The sequence below is a fragment of the Phyllobates terribilis genome, unplaced genomic scaffold (assembly GCF_046119375.1).
Source record: "Phyllobates terribilis strain yellow unplaced genomic scaffold, ASM4611937v1 Scaffold_30__1_contigs__length_15301838, whole genome shotgun sequence".
Taxonomy (NCBI): Eukaryota; Metazoa; Chordata; class Amphibia; order Anura; family Dendrobatidae; genus Phyllobates; species Phyllobates terribilis.
Genome location: NW_027362790.1, coordinates 6,042,951 through 6,064,255, shown reverse-complemented (window position 1 = coordinate 6,064,255; position 21,305 = coordinate 6,042,951). Strand labels below are relative to the sequence as shown.

Sequence of the window (21,305 nt, the reverse complement as noted above, 5' to 3'; positions counted from 1 at the left end):
ATACACACGCGGCTCTGCTCCGTACACCTCGTACACACACGGCTCTGCTCCGTACACCTCGTACACACACGGCTCTGCTCCGTACACCTCGTACACACACGGCTCTGCTCCGTACACCTCGTACACGCGCGGCTCTGCTCCGTACACCTCGTACACACACGGCTCCGCTCCGTACACCTCGTACACACACGGCTCTGCTCCGTACACCTCGTACACACACGGCTCTGCTCCGTACACCTCGTACACGCACGGCTCCGCTCCGTACACCTCGTACACACACGGCTCCGCTCCGTACACCTCGTACACACACGGGTCCGCTCCGTACACCTCGTACACGCGCGGCTCTGCTCCGTACACCTCGTACACACGCGGCTCTGCTACATCCACACTATAAACCTCTCCTGACCCCACACATAAACTTCAGCTCATCCAGCACCATGACAACCAGCACAGCAGAGTCCTGCATCCACCGAGGCCCCTGATCATGTGACCCCTGACTCCTCCCCTCCTGTGACCTCATCACAGGTCCTGTGCGCACACAACAGCCATATATGTGGTGGCGGCTCTGCAGGTGGAGGTATGTGGAGACCCCATTACTGGGCGCAGGGGGCATTAACCCCTTCAGCAAGGAGGCTCTTTGGGGGTCTCTGTGTGGTGTGAACAGTGAGGTAACAGCTGTGGACAGAATGTGGCTTCACTGGTTCCTGTCCACATTAGGTCCCTTCTGACGACTGCAGGATGAAGGACAGGGGTGAATCCGTCATCTGCAGCCTATAAACCGTAGACACGTAGGGCAGTACCTGAGGCCGGAGTGAATGCCCCTCACAGAGAGGAGGTGGGGGGTTTCTCTATAAATGCCCGGCCTCAGAGCCGCCCTGCGCCCCTCACATCGTAGGGAGTCAGAGCTCGGTACTGAATGAATAATGTTATAGCAGCTAATTGACATATGAGTAATAACATAAACCTCATGATGTGCCCGTGGGTGAAACACGCTGAGGTGACTGAGCACAGGTCAGCGAGCTCAGTAACATAGACCCCCGGATACCTCAATGTGATTACTGTAGTACAATATGGGGGGACACAGTGATCGCCTGGAGCTCAGCAGGGGATATCTGCATCTCAGTAACATAGACCCTCGGATACCTCAATGTGAATACTGTAGTACAATATGGGGGGACACAGTGATCGCCTGGAGCTCAGCAGGGGATATCTGCATCTCGGTAACATAGACCCCCGGATACCTCAATGTGAATACTGTAGTACAATATGGGGGGACACAGTGATCGCCTGGAGCTCAGCAGGAGATACAGTGGTGGCCAAAAGTATTGGCACCCCTGTAATTCTGTCAGATAATACTCAGTTTCTTCCTGAAAATGATTGCAGTCACAAATTCTTTGGTATTATTCTCTTCATTTAATTTGTCTTCAATGAAAAAACACAAAAAGAATTGTCCTAAAGCCAAATTGGATATAATTCCACACCAAACCTAAAAAAGGGGGTGGACAAAAGTATTGGCACTGTTTGAAAAATCATGTGATGCTTCTCTAATTCGTGTAATTAACAGCACCTGTAACTTACCTGTGGCACCTAACAGGTGTTGGCAATAACTAAATCACACTTGCAGCCAGTTAACATGGATTAAAGTTGCCTCAACCTCTGTCCTGTGTCCTTGTGTGTACCACATTGAGCATGGAGAAAAGAAAGAAGACCAAAAACTGTCTGAGGACTTGAGAAACCAAATTGTGAGGAAGCATGAGCAATCTCAAGGCTACAAGTCCATCTCCAAAGACCTGAATCTTCCTGTGTCTTCTGTCCGCAGTGTCATCAAGAAGTTTAAAGCCCATGGCACTGTGGCTAACCACCCTAGATGTGGACGGAAAAGAAAAATTGACGAGAGATTTCAACGCAAGATTGTGCGGATGGTGGATAAAGAACCTCGACTAACATCCAAACAAGTTCAAGCTGCCCTGCAGTCCGAGGGTACAACATTGTCAACCCGTACTATCCGTCGGCATCTGAATGAAAAGGGACTGTATGGTAGGATACCCAGGAAGACCCCACTTCTTACCCCGAGACATAAAAAAGCCAGGCTGGAGTTTGCCAAAACTTACCTGAGAAAGCCTAAAACGTTTTGGAAGAATGTTCTCTGGTCAGATGAGACAAAAGTAGAGCTTTTTGGGAAAAAGCATCAACATAGAGTGTACAGGAAAAAAAAAGAGGCATTCAAAGAAAAGAACACGGTCCCTACAGTCAAACATGGCGGAGGTTCCCTGATGTTTTGGGGTTGCTTTGCTGCCTCTGGCACTGGACTGCTTGACCGTGTGCACGGCATTATGAAGTCTGAAGACTACCAACAAATTTTGCAGCATAATGTAGGGACCAGTGTGAGAAAGCTGGGTCTCCCTCAGAGGTCATGGGTCTTCCAGCAGGACAATGACCCAAAACACACTTCCAAAAGCACAATAAAATGGTTTTAGAGAAAGCACTGGAGACTTCTAAGGTGGCCAGCAATGAGTCCAGACCTGAATCCCATAGAACACCTGTGGAGAGATCTCAAAATGGCAGTTTGGAGAAGGCACCCTTCAAATATCAGGGACCTGTAGCAGTTTGCCAAAGAAGAATGGTCTACAATTCCAGCAGAGCATTGTAAGAAACTCATTGATGGTTACCGGAAGCAGTTGTTCGCAGTTATTTTGGCTAAAGGTTGTGCAGCCAAGTATTAGGCTGAGGGTGCCAATACTTTTGTCTGGCCCATTTTTGGAGTTTTGTGTGAAATGATCAATGATTTGATTTTTGCTTCATTCTCTTTTGTGTTTTTTCCTTGCAAGCAAATTAAATGAAGATAATAAAACCAAAGAATTTGTGATTGCAATCATTTTCAGGAAGAAACTGAGTATTATCTGACAGAATTGCAGGGGTGCCAATACTTTTGGCCACCACTGTATCTGCATCTCAGTAGCATAGACCCCCGGATACCTCAATGTGAATACTGTAGTACAATATGGGGGGACACAGTGATCGCCTGGAGCTCAGCAGGGCATATCTGCATCTCAGTAACATAGACCCCCGGATACCTCAATGTGAATACTGTAGTACAATATGGGGGGACACAGTGATCGCCTGGAGCTCAGCAGGAGATATCTGCATCTCAGTAATAAAGACCCCTGAATACCTCAATGTGAATACTGTAGTACAATATGGGGGGACACAGAGATCGCCTGGAGCTCAGCAGGGGATATCTGCATCTCAGTAACATAGACCGCCGGATACCTCAATGTGAATACTGTAGTACAATATGGGGGGACACAGTGATCGCCTGGAGCTCAGCAGGAGATATCTGCATCTCAGTAATAAAGACCACCGAATACCTCAATGTGAATACTGTAGTACAATATGGGGGGACACAGTGATCGCCTGGAGCTCAGCAGGGGATATCTGCATCTCAGTAACATAGACTCCCGGATACCTCAATGTGAATACTGTAGTACAATATGGGGGGACACAGTGATCGCCTGGAGCTCAGCAGGAGATATCTGCATCTCAGTAATAAAGACCCCCGAATACCTCAATGTGAATACTGTAGTACAATATGGGGGGACACAGTGATCACCTGCAGCTCAGCAGGAGATATCTGCATCTCAGTAATAAAGACCCCCGAATACCTCAATGTGAATACTGTAGTACAATATGGGGGGACACAGTGATCGCCTGGATCTCAGCAGGAGATATCTGCATCTCAGTAACATAGACCCCCGGATACCTCAATGTGAATACTGTAGTACAATATGGGGGGACACAGTGATCGCCTGGAGATCAGCAGGAGATATCTGCATCTCAGTAATAAAGACCCCCGAATACCTCAATGTGAATACTGTAGTACAATATGGGGGGACACAGTGATCGCCTGGAGCTCAGCAGGGGATATCTGCATCTCAGTAACATAGACCCCCGGATACCTCAATGTGAATACTATAGTACAATATGGGGGGACACAGTGATCGCCTGGAGCTCAGCAGGAGATATCTGCATCTCAGTAATAAAGACCTCCGAATACCTCAATGTGAATACTGTAGTACAATATGGGGGGACACAGTGATCACCTGCAGCTCAGCAGGAGATATCTGCATCTCAGTAATAAAGACCCCCGAATACCTCAATGTGAATACTGTAGTACAATATGGGGGGACACAGTGATCGCCTGGATCTCAGCAGGAGATATCTGCATCTCAGTAACTGTGATTGGCGGATGCAGCTGAGTAACAAAACGACTGAATATACCGGGAGCTACAAGGAGAGCAGCACAAGGTATCAGCCGTGTGAGGAATTTCTGTATTAGGGGTTAACCCTTCTGTGGGGATTATTGAGCCTCTGTAGGTAATAAACATTTATAATGAAATCTATTGAAGGGACAAGTAGCAATAGATCAACAAGAACTCGTCATCCACATGAATAGTGACTGGCGCTCGCTGAGTGTTCAGGGCTGGAATTGAGAGCAAAGTGCAATAATAAGGGATGATTGTGGGATATACAGTACAGACCAAAAGTTTGGACACACCTCATTTAAAGATTTTTCTGTATTTTCTTGACTATGAAAATTGTACTTTCACACTGAAGGCATCAAAACTATGAATTAACACATGTGGAATTATATACTTAACAAAAAAGTGTGAAACAACTGAAAATATGTCTTATATTCTAGGTTCTTCAAAGTAGCCACCTTTTGCTTTGATGACTGCTTTGCACACTCTTGGCATTCTCTTGATGAGCTTCAAGAGGTAGTCAACGGAAATGGTTTTCACTTCACAGATGTGCCCTGTCAGGTTTAATAAGTGGGATTTCTTGCCTTATAAATGGGGTTGGGACCATCAGTTGTGTTGTGCAGAAGTCTGGTGGATACACAGCTGATAGTCCTACTGAATAGACTGTTAGAATTTGTATTATGGCAAGAAAAAAGCAGCTAAGTAAAGAAAAACGAGTGGCCATCATTACTGTAAGAAGTGAAGATCAGTCAGTCCGAAAAATTGGGAAAACTTTGAAAGTGTCCCCAAGTGCAGTTGCAAAAACCATCAAGCGCTACAAAGAAACTGGCTCACATGAGGACCGCCCCAGGAAAGGAAGACCAAGAGTCACCTCTGCTTCTGACGATAAGTTTATCCGAGTCACCAGCCTCAGAAATCACAGGTTAACAGCAGCTCAGATTAGAGACCAGGTCAATGCCACACAGCGTTCTAGCAGCAGACACATCTCTACAACAACTGTTAAGAGGAGACTTTGTGCAGCAGGCCTTCATGGTAAAATAGCTGCTAGGAAACCACTGCTTAGGACAGGCAACAAGCAGAAGAGACTTGTTTGGGCTAAATAACACAAGGAATGGACATTAGATCAGTGGAAATCTGTGCTTTGGTCTGATGAGCCCAAATTTGAGAACTTTGGTTCCTACCACCGAGTCTTTGTGCGACGCAGAAAAGGTGAACGGATGGACCCTACATGCCTGGTTCCGACCGTGAAGCATGGAGAAGAGGTGTGATGGTGTGGGGGGGGCTTTGCTGGTGACACTGTTGGGGATTTATTCAAAATTGAAGGCATACTGAACCAGCATGGCTACCACAGCATCTTGCAGCGGCATGCTATTCCCTCCGGTTTGCGTTTAGTTGGACCATCATTTATTTTTCAACAGCACAATGACCCCAAACACACCTCCAGACTGTGTAAGGGCTATTTGACCAAGTAGGTGAGTGATGGGGTGCTACGCCAGATGACCTGGCCTCCACAGTCACCAGACCTGAACCCAATCGTGATGGTTTGGGGTGAGCTGGACTGCAGAGTGAAGGCAAAAGGGCCAACAAGTGCTAAGCATCTCTGGGTACTCCTTCAAGATTGTTGGAAAACCATTTCCGGTGACTACCTCTTGAAGCTCATCAAGAGAATGCCAAGAGTGTGCAAAGCAGTCATCAAAGCAAAAGGTGGCTACTTTGAAGAACCTAGAATATAAGACATATTTTCAGTTGTTTCACACTTTTTTGTTAAGTATATAATTCCACATGTGTTAATTCATAGTTTTGATGCCTTCAGTGTGAATGTACAATTTTCATAGTCAAGAAAATACAGAAAAATCTTTAAATGAGAAGGTGTGTCCAAACTTTTGGTCTGTACTGTATGTATATGGGGAATGTTTCCATGTGCCGTGAAGATGAATATGCACGTTGGAATTGTTTCTAATTGATTAATGTGCACAAGTTTGAACGATCTCTGATTACCAATGTTCTGGGATGGAGCTAATAAAGCACGGCAATACTCGCCTATAGAATAATAATATACCATTTATTATTTTTATTATTAGTATCTGTAACATACCTGGCGGCGACCTTGCATAGTGGCCCATCTCCCACTGTGCAAGAGCGCGCACTTGATCTCCAGTCCAGAATGTCTCTCTGGCTTTCCTCCATGCTGTCTGTTTGTGTCTGTTTCTGCTGCTTAAGGGCGGCGCCCGATCACTTCCTGCTTTTTGTACCTGCTGTGGGCCACACCCCTTGTGCGTCCTCAGCCTATTGCTGTCTGTCACCTGGTATATAACCCAGCTGCCCCAATCAATCCCTGCCTGAGCATTGTGTTTCATTCAGTGTGTGCTTGCACTCTGAAGGTGCCAGGTCCCGTTCTGTGTTCTCTTGTCTGCCTATCCTGGAGGCTGTATTTCCAGGCCTGTCTGAACACGCTCCTAGCCTGTTCCTCCCGCCTTCTAGGGGCCGATTACCTAGACCCGCTCCTGTATCTTGTCTGTCCTGTCTGAACACGCTCCTAGCCTGTTCCTCCTGCCTTCTAGGGGCCGATTACCTAGACCCGCTCCTGTATCTTGTCTGTCCTGTCTGTACACGCTCCTTGCCTGTTCGTCCCGCCCCTCTGGGGGCCGTATTCCCAGACCCGCTCCTGTATCCCGCTGCAGTGTCGGTCTCTTCCGTACACTCAGTTCCAGTCTGAACTCTCTCCTTTCCTTTACCTGTTTTGCCTCTATGTCCGTTCCTTTCCTTTTTCTGCAGAGTCTGAACTCGTACCTAGCTCCTGCTTGTTGTCTCTGTACTCCCGTTTGTGAGTTTGTGGTCCACTCGCTACTTCACTGCAAGTACCCTGTGGGTATCTGGCTCTGCCTTTCCCTTCCTGTCTGTTCCGTGTGAACAGAGCCCTGTCCCCCCTGCTCTGCCTTGCTCACCGCTCCGGCGGTTCTAGCTTGCTCTGACTCCCTTGCTCACCGCTCCGGCGGTTCTAGCCTGCTCTGACTCCTTTGCTCACCGCTCCGGCGGTTCTAGCTTGCTCTGACTCCCTTGCTCACCGCTCCAGCGGTTCTAGCCTGCTCTGACTCCTTTGCTCACCGCTCCGGCGGTTCTAGCCTGCTCTGACTCCTTTGCTCACCGCTCCGGCGGTTCTAGCCTGCTCTGACTCCTTTGCTCACCGCTCTGGCGGTTCTAGCCCGCTCTGCTCCCTCTTTCTCACTGCTCTGGCAGTCTCGTTCTGCTCTCTTCCTTTACCTCACTGCTCCTGCAGTCTCGCTCTGCTCCCTCTTCCTCACTGCTCCGGCAGTCTCGTTCTGCTCTCTTCCTTTACCTCACTGCTCCTGCAGTCTCGCTCTGCTCCCTCTTTCTCACTGCTCCGGCTGTCTCGTTCTGCTCTCTTCCTTTGCTCACTGCTCCGGCAGTCTCGCTCCGCTCTGACTCCTTTGCTCACTGCTCCGGCAGTCTCGCTCCGCTCTGACTCCTTTGCTCACTGCTCCAGGCGGTCTCGTCCTGCTCTGACTCCTTGCTCACTGCTCCGGCAGTCTCGCTCAGCTCTGACCCTTTGCTCACCGCTCCAGGTGGCCTTGTCCTGCTCTACTCTTGCTCACCGCTCCAGGCGGTCTTGTCCTGCCCTGCTCTCGCTCACCTCTCTGGGCGGCCTCACTCTGCTGTGTTTGTCCGCCACATCTGTGGTTCTGTTCCTGAGTCCCAGTGTGTACTGGGTTCTGTCCCGCCTGTGTTCCTACCTGCTAGTGCCTCCCTGTCTACACTCTAGCCGTGCTTGCCTGTACCCCCCTGCCTGCATACCCGCCTGCCTGCATACCAGTCGTGCCTGCCTATTCCCACCAGTCTGTGTGCCAGCCTAACCAGTCTGTTCCTGTATTCCCCTGTGTGGGTCAACAGCCGTGTCCGGGGTCTGTCCTGGAGTAGCACCTGGTCCCTCTGCTCGGTTCCTCCTTGGGGCACTGGCGTCGTATGCCGTCGTGTGACCCTGGTCGGATCGGGTGAATACCTAGTTACGCCCCTCCAGGCATTCACTCTCCGGCACGGTCCAGTGGAATCACTACTATCACACGCACACGCCGCTCAGCCCGGGCGTGTGCATTACAGTATCCAAATCTCACCCATCTATAAGGTTCAGATTGGATAGACTGCATGTTAAATACGGTGGAGATATGTATATTTTTAATACATTCTAATAAAAGTTACTTTTTAGCATAGTTAGTCCACCTCGGTCAGTAAATATCATTTATTTAGTGGATTTTTTCTTCTAGCTTATAGAGATTCTCAATAAGTGAATTGTTTGATCCAACCTTCAGCCTTCGTCTGTGATTCTGAGACTCTGTGCACACAGGCTCTATGGCATCACTACATCCCACCTGTAGTATGGAGCCTCAGTACTCACACTGCACAGACCGGAGCAGGGGGGGGGCTGTGATGGACTGTAAGGGCTTCCATACTGAGTGGGGGTCCTCATTTTGTGTAGCAGGCTGTGGTGGCCGTAATACTGTGTGAGGGGCTGTGGGGGCATCATATTGGGGGGGCTGTGGGTGCCATCATACAGTGTTGGTCATCATGCTGTGGGGGATCTGTGGGTGCCATCATATTGTGAGGGTCTGTGGGGGAGGCCATCATACTGTGTGGGAGCCCTCATACTGAGCTACATGGGTACACAGGAGAACAATTTCCTGGTGATGAGTCACATAAAGATAAGTAAGTGAGAAATACGGACTTTTGGTCTATCTGGTTGCAGACTTGAATTGATATGGTGTTGTGTGCCAGGAAGGAGACATGAGATAGCATGTTCTGAAGGAAAGCTAAGATATAATGGCAGTGGGAATCCTGATTACAGGCAGGGAGCATAGCGGAGACAAAGAGCAGGGCGAGGTATTTAGCTCAGGCCAGGAGGCCTACTTAAACGGTTGGGAACTTTGCCAAGGGGGAGCAGAAGTCCTAATTAAACGGGATTAAGTTAAGTAAGGATTCCTTATCTTAGACAAATAGAATTTAAGGAAACAATTGTCTATAGTAGACAGGAGGCTACAGTGTTTTCAAACTAGGACACGAGTTCTCCTATGGAGAGCTGAAGATGCAGTGCCTCAGCAAGAAGTGTGTGGCCCTCATCACATGAACTTTGATAGTATTAGGCTAAGTGCCCACGATGCAGAAATGCTCCGGATTTTTTCCTGAGCGTTTCTGCATCTCCCTGGCAGAAAAAACTCATGCAGATTGTACATGCGGATTGTACATGCGTTTTTCTTGCCAGGGACAAGCGGATTTGAAGCGTTTTTCAGGCTGTGTGCCCACTATGCGTTTTGCAAGCGTTTGTGCAGTGGAATTTCCGCAGCGTAAACGCTTAAAAAACGCTTGGTAATCCGCCCCTCATGGTCCCCAATGACAAGCCGCAATTTCAATGCCCATGCTGCGGATTTTTCCGCAGCGTTTATGCTGCGCTCAAAAATCAGCAGCATGTCCATTAATTTTGCGGACACGTAGTGTAATCGCCGCCATTGACTTGCATTGGACCGCGTGACATCCGCACCACTGCATCTACACAAGCGGATATCACACGGTTCGATGAGCAGATGGTACCCAGGTCTGGAGGAGAGGAGACTCTCCTCCAGACCCGGGTACCATAGAACCGGTAAAAAAAAGAATAAAATAAAAAATAAAGATTATATTCACCTTCTGGCGGCCCGCGCTGCACTCGTCCTCCTTTGCCGGCAGATCGCGAAGGACTGTAGGACCTGCGCTGACGTCATAGTTATGTGACGGCAGGTCCTAGTGCAGTGCACAGCGATCTCCCGGCTGCCAGAACGGAGCGAAGCAAGACTCCGGGGGTCATCAGAAGGTAACATTCTTTACGGGCACACTATATAAATCCATGTCGGTTGCATGGATTTATATAGTGTGACCATGTTGTCAAGCACTTTCCAGGTGATGCTAAAATCGCTTGGAAAGCGCTTGTCAACCCGCATGCGGAAATGCAAGTGAAGAACTGTTCACATCTGCATGTATTTGGCAGGAAAAACGCATGCACAATCTGCATGCGTTTTTTCTGCCAGGGAGATGCAGAAATTTTCTGCATCGTGGGCACATAGCCTCACATGAATTTGCGCATGCATTATATGAACGCAGGTGAATCCGCATGTGTTCAATGAACCATTCGGATTCGCCGCATTCAATCCATTGTAGTGATCTAATTTCTCTTGCAGAGACTAGCGACTCCGCAAGAGAAATTGACATGCTGTGGTCTGGAAAGATGCGCCGCATGTCAGTGTCCGCGGGTGATCCGCAGGTGCACGGAGACGCATAGTGGACATGGGATTTCTACAAATCCCATCCACTATGCTGTAACATCTGGCCACTGTGTCAAACCCACAGCGGCACGCAGCGTCAAACCCACAGCGGCTCCTGATCGTGTGCACATCTTGCTCAATAATGATTTTATGGACTGTTCTAGCTTGTAACAAAACTTATGTGCCACTACATGTAACCGGAAAATTCTTGACTCTGCATAGTGCAGAAGACGCATTCATAAAGTGTTGTGCCTGCTATCTGATGTATATACTTCTCATCAACGTCTTGTTAAATAAAGAAAAGTTTATTTTTGGACTTTGGCTTCTCTTATTCATCTCCATACCATCTGGCCCAGGCCTGCCAAGTACAACGACAGCATGAGATGTGCAGAGTCAGGAGCTATGACACTGCCAAATACAAATATACAGTACATGTATATATTTTCCTTTTGAGGTTGGGGGGGCCAATTACAGCTATTGCTGTGGGACCTGTGATTTCTATCTACACCACTGTGTTTCCTCAGGGAACTTACCAAGATGTGTGCTGAGCACCTTGAACCCCCAGGTGCTTCACAGAAGTTTATAACATGGAGCCGTGAAAATAAAAAAATGTAACTTTTTCCACAAAAATGATCGTTTAGCCCCAAATTTTTAATTTTCAAAAGGGTAAGAGGACAAAATGGAACCTAAAAACTGTTTTCAATTTCTTCTGAGTATGCCAATACCCCATATGTGGGGAGAATACAGTGTTTGGGCGCACGTCGGGGTTCAGAAGGGAAGGAGCACTGTGTGACTTTTTGAACACAAAATTGTCTGGAATCTACAGCGGACGCCATGTCGTATTTCGGGAGCCCCTGATGTGCCTAAATAGTGGAAACCCTCCACAATTGACTCCATGTTGAAAACTAGACCCCTCAAAGATTTTATCAAGGGGTATAGTGTACATTTTGAACCCAGAGGTACGACACAGAATTTGATAACATTAGGTCATCATATTGAATAAGTTGTCATTAGTCTTGAGCGCAAGTGCTCGCTACTTAAGTTTGCATCGGGTACTCGGGTATGCACCATGTATCGCGGGTGCTCAAGTCCCTGCCCCGCATGTTTCACGGTTGTTAGAAACCCAAAAAAACATGCGGGGATCGCTCGTGCATGGCAGGCGATCCCAGCAACGTTTTTTTGGGCTGCGAAACATATGGAGCAGAGACTCGAGCATGTCACTCGAGCACCCGCGATACTCAGTGCATTCCCGAGCACCTGATGCAAACTCAAGTAGCGAGCACTTGCGCTCAACATTGGTCGCCCTATCATCATCATTTTTTTTTCTTTACCTTTGAAAAAATCCCAACCCTAATACAGCCCTAACCCTAGCACAATCCTAACTCTAGAGTTTATTTTTTTACGCCGTTCCTCGTGCGGTATAACTGATTAGATGACTTTATTCTTTGGGTTGGTGTGATTACAGCGATACCAGATTCATATCGGGTTTTTATGATAGACAGCTGTCACACACTAAAAGACGCTTTTTTTTGCAAAGACTAGTGTTTGCATCTCCATATTTTGAGAGCTGTAATTTTTCGATATTTTGGCCGACAGAGTTATGTGACAGCTTGTTTTTTGTGGGACAAGTTGGCGTTTTTATTGGTACCATTTTCGGGCATGTGGAATTTTTTGATCGCTTTCTATTCCGATTCTTGGGAGGCAGAATAAACAAAAAACAGCAATTCCGGAATTGTTTTTTTTTTATGCCGCGCCGCATTTGGTAAAATTGATAAGGCAGCTTTATTCTACGGGTCAGTAAGTTTACAGCGGTATCACATTTTTATTTTTTTTATGTTTTGGCGCTTTTACACAATTAAAACTATTTTCTAGAAAAAATATTTTTTTTGTATCGCTTTATTCTGAGAGCTATAACTTTTTTATTTTTTCGGATGATGGGGCTTGTTTTTTGCGGGACAAGATGACGTTGCTTCATTTTTATTTTTTTTTACCGTGTTCACTAAATGGGTTAACTAGTGGGACAGTTTTATAGGTCAGGTCGTTCCGGATGCGGTGATACCAAATATGTGTACTTTTATTGTTTTTTTTTCATAATAAATAAATATTATGGGTACAATATATTTTTATTTTTTGGGGATTATTTTTTTCATTTTTTTTTTATATTTTCACTTTCCTACCCTTTTTTTTACTTTTACACATTGTCCCACTATGGGACTTTCACTTTTTGCAGCCTGATCGACTGTATAGCATAGAGAGCAGCAGCTCCCTATGTCATGCAGCCTGTCAGCACTGCGTATGACCAACGTAACTTCCTGGTGACCCGGATGCTGTCATGGCGACATCGGGTCATCATGACAACATCCGGGAGCCACCGCAGACATCGCTGGGGGCCACAGAGGAGGTGAGTACCAGCACTTACCTCCCTCCTTGCCCCTGCAATGCTGCGATCAATTTCGATTGCAGCAGTGTGGGAGTTAATGTGCTGGGAGCGGTGCGGGACTGCTCCCTGCATATATCACCGGGTGTCAGCTGTGACAATCAGCTGACACCCGGCAGCGATTGCCCTGCACCGCTTGTGTGCGGGCGCGATCGCATTATGCTTAAAAGTACATAGCTGGTCCATAAGTCCCAGGTCACAGCTACGTACTATTACTGATGTCGTCGGAAAGGGGTTAAAACAAATGTTTAACATATTGAAAAATAACAAAATGTATCCTATGCTTTTTGCATGTTTTTTTCTTTTTACAGGAATTGTTGGTGCCAATTTTCTTTTGAAACATGTTAATATCTTTTTTTTCTGTTTTTTTCTTGTAATATAAGGGCAGAAATAAACCCCATAAAACACTGTACATGGAGACTTTGGCATCAAATAATTTCTGTCTGCGATGTTTGTGCAAATAAAAAAGCTTTTATAAAAGTCTCAAATTTCTGTGTGTAAATCAGACATGAGATCTAACGTGATAGAAGATTACAGTCCGGGGAAGATGGGAAACATTCATACAGACGGCCAGTGGTGATGTAGTCAGTGACGGACTCTGGCCAAATATGTTTCAAGAGCTGTGGTAGAATATGAAGATTTCATCCTCATCATGAAGTAGTTATTTCTAATGTCACGTGTAATGAATATCTCCTGCAGTATTCCAGTGTCGGTAAATGAGACGAGAATTAGCGTTATGGAAGATGAGTCTATGTGAAACGTATTCAGCTGCCGACTCCGAGGAAGAAACTGCTTGTTGTCTATAGCATAAAATATATAGGTTTTATTAGTAGTTATAAAGAAGAAAGCTACATACTGTAAAATAATAAATCTCCTCATATGTTTCCCTTATTATCTAAAGTAATTGTATTATTACACAGAATTTTTATGATGTTACATTGGCTCATCTTCTTCTCATTCAGGTCTCTACAATACCGAATCCTCTCAGTGAAGATCTTCCATAGAAGAGAATTTTCCTGATTTACCCGTCAAAGATGCATATGGACAGAGACAAGATGGTGGAGAGGATATTACACCTCACCCTAGAGATCCTCTTCCGGCTTACTGGAGAGGTGAGAGATTCTGATGACGTCACATTACATCATTCTTATCTATGGGAATAACAGATGGACAGAACTGGAGAAGTGAGGACTCTGGAAATGTCTGTAGAGAGATTTATTAATGAGTCTCTCCATAACCAGGATTACACAGTAGTGAAGAAGACCTCTAGTGAACGCCGTCAGGACCCTGTGTCTGAGGGATGGGGAAGACCCCTGAGCCCAATCACAGGGCTTCCACCTCACCCCCTGATGCTTGAGGACATCAATGACCAGAAGATCCTAGAACTCACCTACAAGATGATTGAGCTGCTGACTGGAGAGGTGACACTGCTGGGAATGCTGGGACATTATACAGTAACGCTATGGAGGGATCGGGGGGATGACGGTATCATTGTATGTGTCGGGTTCCTATAAGGTGTCAGGATGTCGCCGTCTATTTCTCCAATGAGCAGTGGGAGTATTTAGAAGGACACAAAGATCTGTACAAGGACGTCATGATGGAGGTTCCCCAGCCCCTCACATCACTAGGTAATAGACCGGACTAAATACACACGACCTATAATTATCTCTATGTAAAGAATGAATTCAGTCCTGTATGTGTTTCCTCCAGATCTATCCAGTAAGAGGACAACACCAGAGAGATGTCCCCGTCCTCTTCTTCCACAGGACCGTAAACAAGAAGACCCCAATGTTCCTCAGGATCATCAGGTAGATGGAGAGATGGTGTCATGAGATCTCCCCTATGATGTGTAGACGGCTGTGAAGGTCTTGTGCTCAGTCTTGTTTTATCCACCAGTATTATTATGGTTTATACTTGTGTAATGAGAACGGTGGAGATGGCAGGATTAGAGCTGATCATAGATGGGACTTCTCCATCTGTCTGTGACTTTTATAATATTTGTTTCAGGGTGAAGATCTGATCCATATTAATACTACAGAGACATATGTGAGGGGTGATGAGCGGTGTAAGGAGCAGATTCCTACATATGACTACCCAGGTGAGTAGTGACCACTAAACTCTGAGAAGTCACAGATTCTTCTCACTCACCGGCTGTGGCTGCTTTATCAGTCGTGTAGTCCGGCCGTATCACAATCGTGTGATCACCATTTTCCCACTAGACCACAACATTTTTCTCCATCCGAAAATATTCAATTTACTTTGTGTAATTGTGAAAGACCTTTTCTATAGAACTTACAACCTGGAGGATCCACCTACCCCCTGGGATTAGTAGATGCTGACCGTTACCTGCCCAGATCTGTAAACTACAAAGCCAAATGACAGCGTACGTAGAAAGTGCTGACAAGTGAGAAAATCACTTGAAGAAAAATATTCTGATGGACCTGTAAGAGAAAGCGGAGGGTAATGATGCTGTTGGCTTCCTAGATCCCTGATATCTTATTGGATGAATCTACCTTCTCTCCCTTCTGTGCTGCTGAATGTGCTCGTATGGTGCCTACAAGACCAGGTCCAGTCTTTCTGGCCAAACTTCTCTTTTATGATCGACAACATTAAATGTGCAGTGAGGGCCAAGTGTGAATTTCTGTACAATAACAACGGAGTTTCCCTTTATCCTGACTTTTCAATTTCTTTTTAAACCAACTAACTTCAAACAGGATCTTGATAAACTACATAAATACCATTACACCTGTGCGGTGATATGTCTCTAAGCTGTGCGTGGCTGATGGCTGTAATATACATCTAATCACACCGGCAGGAGATGTGGTGGCATGGCTCGAGCCCTGGTTTCATGGATTCACTCCACATCATAAATTCCATTATGTTTTCAATCCTAAAGAATTCAGATTCCTGCACAATCTCTCCTGAAATGGGGGCACTAATACTTTCTCTACTCTTCTGGTCTGGACTCATCATACCTCCAATGGTCCACCATAAATGAGTGCATCTCCGGTTTAGTGTTGGATTTCTCCCTTCATACATACGTTGTTGTTGGGGATGTTACATGTTTATATATTCTTTTTTTTACAAGTTCATTCTGTATGATAGTCTGATTGTGGTGGGATCGGCTGGCCTCACTTATGTGAGTCTTTAACACCCTGGTAGTCTTTCAAAAAGATCTCCATTGCCTCTTCCAAATGCCAGAGATCTAAATTTAAGACCCCTCAGCTCTGCAGTATTGTAAAAAACTTCACTTTAAATGTCTAATATTTCTTCTTGACACTCATGTGATAGAAAATATTGTCCCTTACAATAGTTTAGATTGCCAAGAGCCACCGAGCCCCAGACTCTAATTACCCCAGAGAGGTTTCTCCACTAGTTACTCATTTTTCTTTGATGGAGACTGTTGAGTTTGATCATTTCAGTAGATGTTTTATTGTCTATACTCACAGTTTTTGACTTCAGTAATCCTCTGATTTAACCCCTTCCCGCAGACAGTTTTTTGTTCCTAATCAGGCCCCATTTTTCAAATCTGACGTTTTGTCACTTTATGTGGTGATAATTTTGGAATTCTTCACAAAGGATAAAAGGAAACAAATGGACCTTACAAATTATTTTCCAACTTCTCTTGAATCTGACAATCCCCTATATACGGTTGTACACTGCTGTCTGGGCACATGGCAGGGTAAGAAGGGAAGGAGCGCCATTTAGCTATTAGGAATGCAGATTTTCCTGGAATAGTTCGCAGACGCAATGTATTGGGGGCACTGTTCATGGTCACCTGGCAGCTCAAAAGATGGCCACCACAAACTGACTTGTCACTATCTACTCCATTTACAGATTTCACAAATTACTTTGCTCATCACCCTTTAACCCCTCTATATGGATCTGGACTTACACAGAGACCCCTAGGTTTGGACCACGGTGTTACCTGCTGTTCTGTGGAGTGAGATGGGAAGAAGAATAGTCAGGTAGCCGGATCAGAACCTGGAGGGCAGAGAAAATACAAGATCAGAAGACACGAGTAGTCAGTAAACGGGCCGAGGTCACACCAGGAAACAAATACACAAGCCGGGAGCTGAGCACAGAGGCCTGAACCAGAGGAGAACAAGGCTGGATCTGGCAGCTTCCGGCAATATGCTTCCAGCTTTAGTAGGGTGCGGTGCTTTCCAAATGGCTGAAGTAGGGAGCAGATTACTCCAGCTGGACAGCACACACACCCATACTGCCAGACTGGATGGTACTACTGGTCCCATTCACCCTAATCTTAGTGGCTGGACAGAGCCTGCGCCTTTTACTCCATATTTGGGAGGCAGAATGAACAAACAGCTGAACACGACGCTCTACTGGTTCATCCTATGAGGTTTTCTATTAGATGGTCCTGGTGAATAAGTGATTTTTTTTTTTATAGAACTTGCCTTTATTTACTGACAGTTTAAGTAGAAATGTTCAAAAATATAAAATTCAAGGATTTTTTATTAAAAAATAATAATTGGTTTTATTCTTGGCAGATGACTGTACCCGGAGATCAGAGGGACAGCTGACATCTTCAATTTTCAAATCAGACAGTTTTCAGATCCCACAGGATACAATTGAAGTGAATGACATTTCCCCAGATATCCCATCATCCCTTCACAGCAAAGATCTGTCATCTGATCCTTTGAAACAGGTCCTGTCTTCTGATTCATTACCGAGTACTAAGGAAAATCATAGTCACAAAATAAGCATTAAAAAACAAACTGATACTAAAGCAAAAAAGCCATTTTCACATTCAGAATATGGAAATAGTTTTCCTCTCAAAAAGTCTTTTCTTAAACATCAAAAAATTCACACAGTGAAGAATAGATTTTCTTGCTCCAAGTGTGGGAAATGTTTTAATCAGAAATCAGATCTTTTTAGGCATGAGGTAACTCACACAGGAGAGAAATCATTTTCCTGTTCAGAATGTGGGAAATGTTTTACAGAGAAATCCACTCTTATCAAACACCAGAGAACTCACACAGTGGAAAAGCCTTTTTCATGTTCAGATTGTGGGAAATGTTTTAACCAGAAATCTAGTTTTCTTAAGCACCAGAGAACTCACACAGTGGAAAAGCCTTTTCCATGTTCAGAATGTGGAAAATGTTTTAACCAGAAATCTAGTTTTCTTAAGCACCAGAGAACTCACACAGGGGAGAAGCCATTTTCATGTTCAGAATGTGTGAAATATTTTACAGCGAAATCAACTCTTATTGCACATCAGAAAACTCACACTGGGGAGAAGCCATTTTCTTGTTCAGAATGTGGGAAGTGTTTTGCAAAGAAATCAAATCTTATCAAGCATCACAAAACTCACACAGGGGAGAAGCCATTTTCATGTTCAGAATGTGTGAAATATTTTACAGCGAAATCAACTCTTATTGCACACCAGAGAACTCACACAGGGGAGAAGCCATTTTCATGTTCAGAATGTGGGAAATATTTTACAGAGAAATCAAATCTTATCAAGCATCACAAAACTCACACAGGTGAGAAGCCTTTTACATGTTCAGAATGTGGGAAATGTTTTACAGAGAAATCAACTCTTATCAAACATCAGAGAACTCACACAGGGGAGAAGCCTTTTTCATGTTCAGAATGTGGGAAATGTTTTACAGAGAAATCAACTCTTATCAAACATCAGAGAACTCACACAGGTGAGAAGCCTGTTTCTTGTTCAGAATGTGTGAAATATTTTACAGAGAAATCAACTCTTATTGCACATCAGAGAACTCACACAGGGGACAAGCCATTTTCATGTTCAGAATGTGGGAAATATTTTACAGAGAAATCAAATCTTATCAAGCATCACAAAACTCACACAGGTGAGAAGCCTTTTTCATGTTCAGAATGTGGGAAATGTTTTACAGAGAAATCAACTCTTATTGCACATCAGAGAACTCACACAGGGGAGAAGCCATTTTCTTGTTCAGAATGTGGGAAATGTTTTGCAAAGAAATCAAAGCTTATCACACATCAGAGAACTCACACAGGAGACAAGCCTTTTCCATGTTCAGAATGTGGAAAATGTTTTACAGAGAAATCAACTCTTATTGTACACCAGAGAACTCACACAGGAGAGAAGCCATTTTCATGTTCAGAATGTGGGAAACGTTTTACAGCGAAATCAACTCTTATCAAACATCACAAAACTCACACAGGGGAGAAGCCTTTTACATGTTCAGAATGTGGGAAATGTTTTACTGCGAAATCAACTCTTATCAAACATCAGAGAACTCACACAGGGGTGAAGCCTTTTCTGTGTTCAGAATATGGAAAATGTTTTAACCACAAATCTGATTTTGATAAGCTCCAGAGAACCCACACAGGGGAGAAGCCGGAAATGTTTTGTACAGAAATCACATGTTAATAAACATCATAGAATTCACACAGGGGAGAAGCCTTTTTCATGTTCAGATTGTGGGAAATATTTTAACCAGAAAGCGCATCTTAATAACCACCAGAGAACCCACACAGGGGAGAATGCCACAACTACACCCAACTAGTCTCTGTACAGACAAGTAAGGCCCTAGCTGCACAACTAAAAACACCACCACAGACCTAACTCCCTAATAAGCCGTTGAGGAGTTTCTTATACCTCCTGAGGAACCAGAGGGGAGGCTGCAACACACTATCAACAAGGGGAAAGTAAAGTATGAAGACCCATGACCTAGGACACAAACCCAGCTTTCTGACACTAGGCACTAAATTGTGACCCAAAATCCTTTACTAATCTTCAGATTTCATGAGGCCTTGCACACAGTCAAGGCACCTAGTGCCAGAGGCAGCGAAACCACCCCAAAACACATTTGAACCTCCACCATATTTAACTATATGGGTTGTAAATTTATTGATTATGCTGCGCACCTTGGACAAAGGAACATGCGGATCCCTAAAGATGGACTTATAACCTTGAAATTGTTGATATTTTTCAACAATTTTGGTTCTCAAATCCTCAGACAGTTCTCGTCTCCTCTTTCTGTTTTCTCCATGCTTAGTGTGGCACACATATGCACACAATGCAAAGATTGAATCAACTTCTCCCTTTTTTATCTGGTTTTAGTTGTGATTTTCATATTGCCCACACCTGTTACTTGCCACAATTGCGTTTGAACAAGCTTCACATTCACTTGAAACAAAGTTGTTTACCCACAATTTAGGCAAGGTGCCAACAATTTTTTCCAGCCTATTTTGTGCAAGATTATGTTTAATTTGCCTTTTTTTCTCTGTTTTCTTGTGTTGTTCCAATACACGCAAAGGAAATAAACGTGTAGAACAAAACATGTAATTGCAATAATTTTCTGGGAGAATTACTTCATTTTCTGGAACAATTTCAAGGGATCCAACACTTTTCACCATGACTTGTTTTTGTTGCCTTTTTAACTTGTTGCAGCATTTCATCCTCTACGTGTTCAGCTATATTAGGAGGCTTGTAGCAAACTCCAGTTAGCAGCTTTCCATTATTGCCACGTCCATGTACATTTACCCAGACTGATTCTACATTAGGAATGTAAAACTCACAACATGAAAACTTTGACAAAGTCGTGGGCCAACCAGTATACAGTATAATGGGCCCCACATGCTCCTCCATACATAAGAAACAAGAGGAAAAAACTTCAAGTCAGAGTCCCATATAATAGTGAAAAAATTACAAAATGTTATTAATTATAATTTATACAGGAAAAAAATATGAATCGCAGAAACAGAGACAGTTAATAGTAAAACAATGGAGGAGCACTAATGAAGAGCATGAGACAAATTAACATGATTCTTTTCTGATGTAAATACAGTGCAGACCAAAAGTTTGGACACACCTCATTTAAAGATTTTCTGTATTTTCATGACTATGAAAATTGTACATTCACACTGAAGGCATCAAAACTATAAATTAACACATGTGGAATTATATACTTAACAAAAAAAGTGTGAAACAACTGAAAATATGTCTTATATTCTAGGTTCTTCAAAGTAGCCACCTTTTGCTTTGATGACTGCTTTGCACACTCTTGGCATTCTCTTGATGAGCTTCAAGAGGTAGTCACCGGAAATATCGGTTTCATTTACCGCCGCTTCAATACCTAGGACGTGTTCACATATTCTTGTCTTAAGTTATCTAGTTGTGAGCCTTCCATAGATTTTAGGACAGCGGCATGTCGCATAATAGACCACCGCTTTAGAGGTACAAGTTATCTGTTTGGTGATGTAATAGGTCCTAGAGCCCTAGGAATCTCTGAAAGAGTTAGCATGTTCGACATTAGGACACGCCACAGATCAACCACATGGTACACA

General features: G+C 44.6%; 1 protein-coding gene across 1 annotated transcript; it reads left to right on the top strand.

The window, feature by feature from the left end:
* The first annotated feature begins 493 nt into the window (after nucleotides 1–493).
* Nucleotides 494–20,297, top strand: LOC141178759 (uncharacterized). Its single transcript, XM_073660604.1, has 6 exons — nucleotides 494–577; nucleotides 13,964–14,113; nucleotides 14,243–14,629; nucleotides 14,712–14,809; nucleotides 15,009–15,099; nucleotides 17,510–20,297. Exons 3-6 carry the CDS (start codon nucleotides 14,497–14,499, stop codon nucleotides 19,384–19,386), a joined length of 2,199 nt encoding a protein of 732 aa, XP_073516705.1. The 5' UTR covers nucleotides 494–577; nucleotides 13,964–14,113; nucleotides 14,243–14,496; the 3' UTR covers nucleotides 19,387–20,297.
* Nucleotides 20,298–21,305: the final 1,008 nt, after the last annotated feature.

Bases quoted from the DNA above. Each gene is read 5' to 3' on its own strand.
- LOC141178759 (XM_073660604.1), top strand. From the start codon at position 14,497: ATGTGTCGGGTTCCTATAAGGTGTCAGGATGTCGCCGTCTATTTCTCC. The intron at 14,630-14,711 runs GTAATAGACCGG...TGTTTCCTCCAG, and splicing joins CCAGCCCCTCACATCACTAG to ATCTATCCAGTAAGAGGACA. The intron at 15,100-17,509 runs GTGAGTAGTGAC...TATTCTTGGCAG, and splicing joins TCCTACATATGACTACCCAG to ATGACTGTACCCGGAGATCA.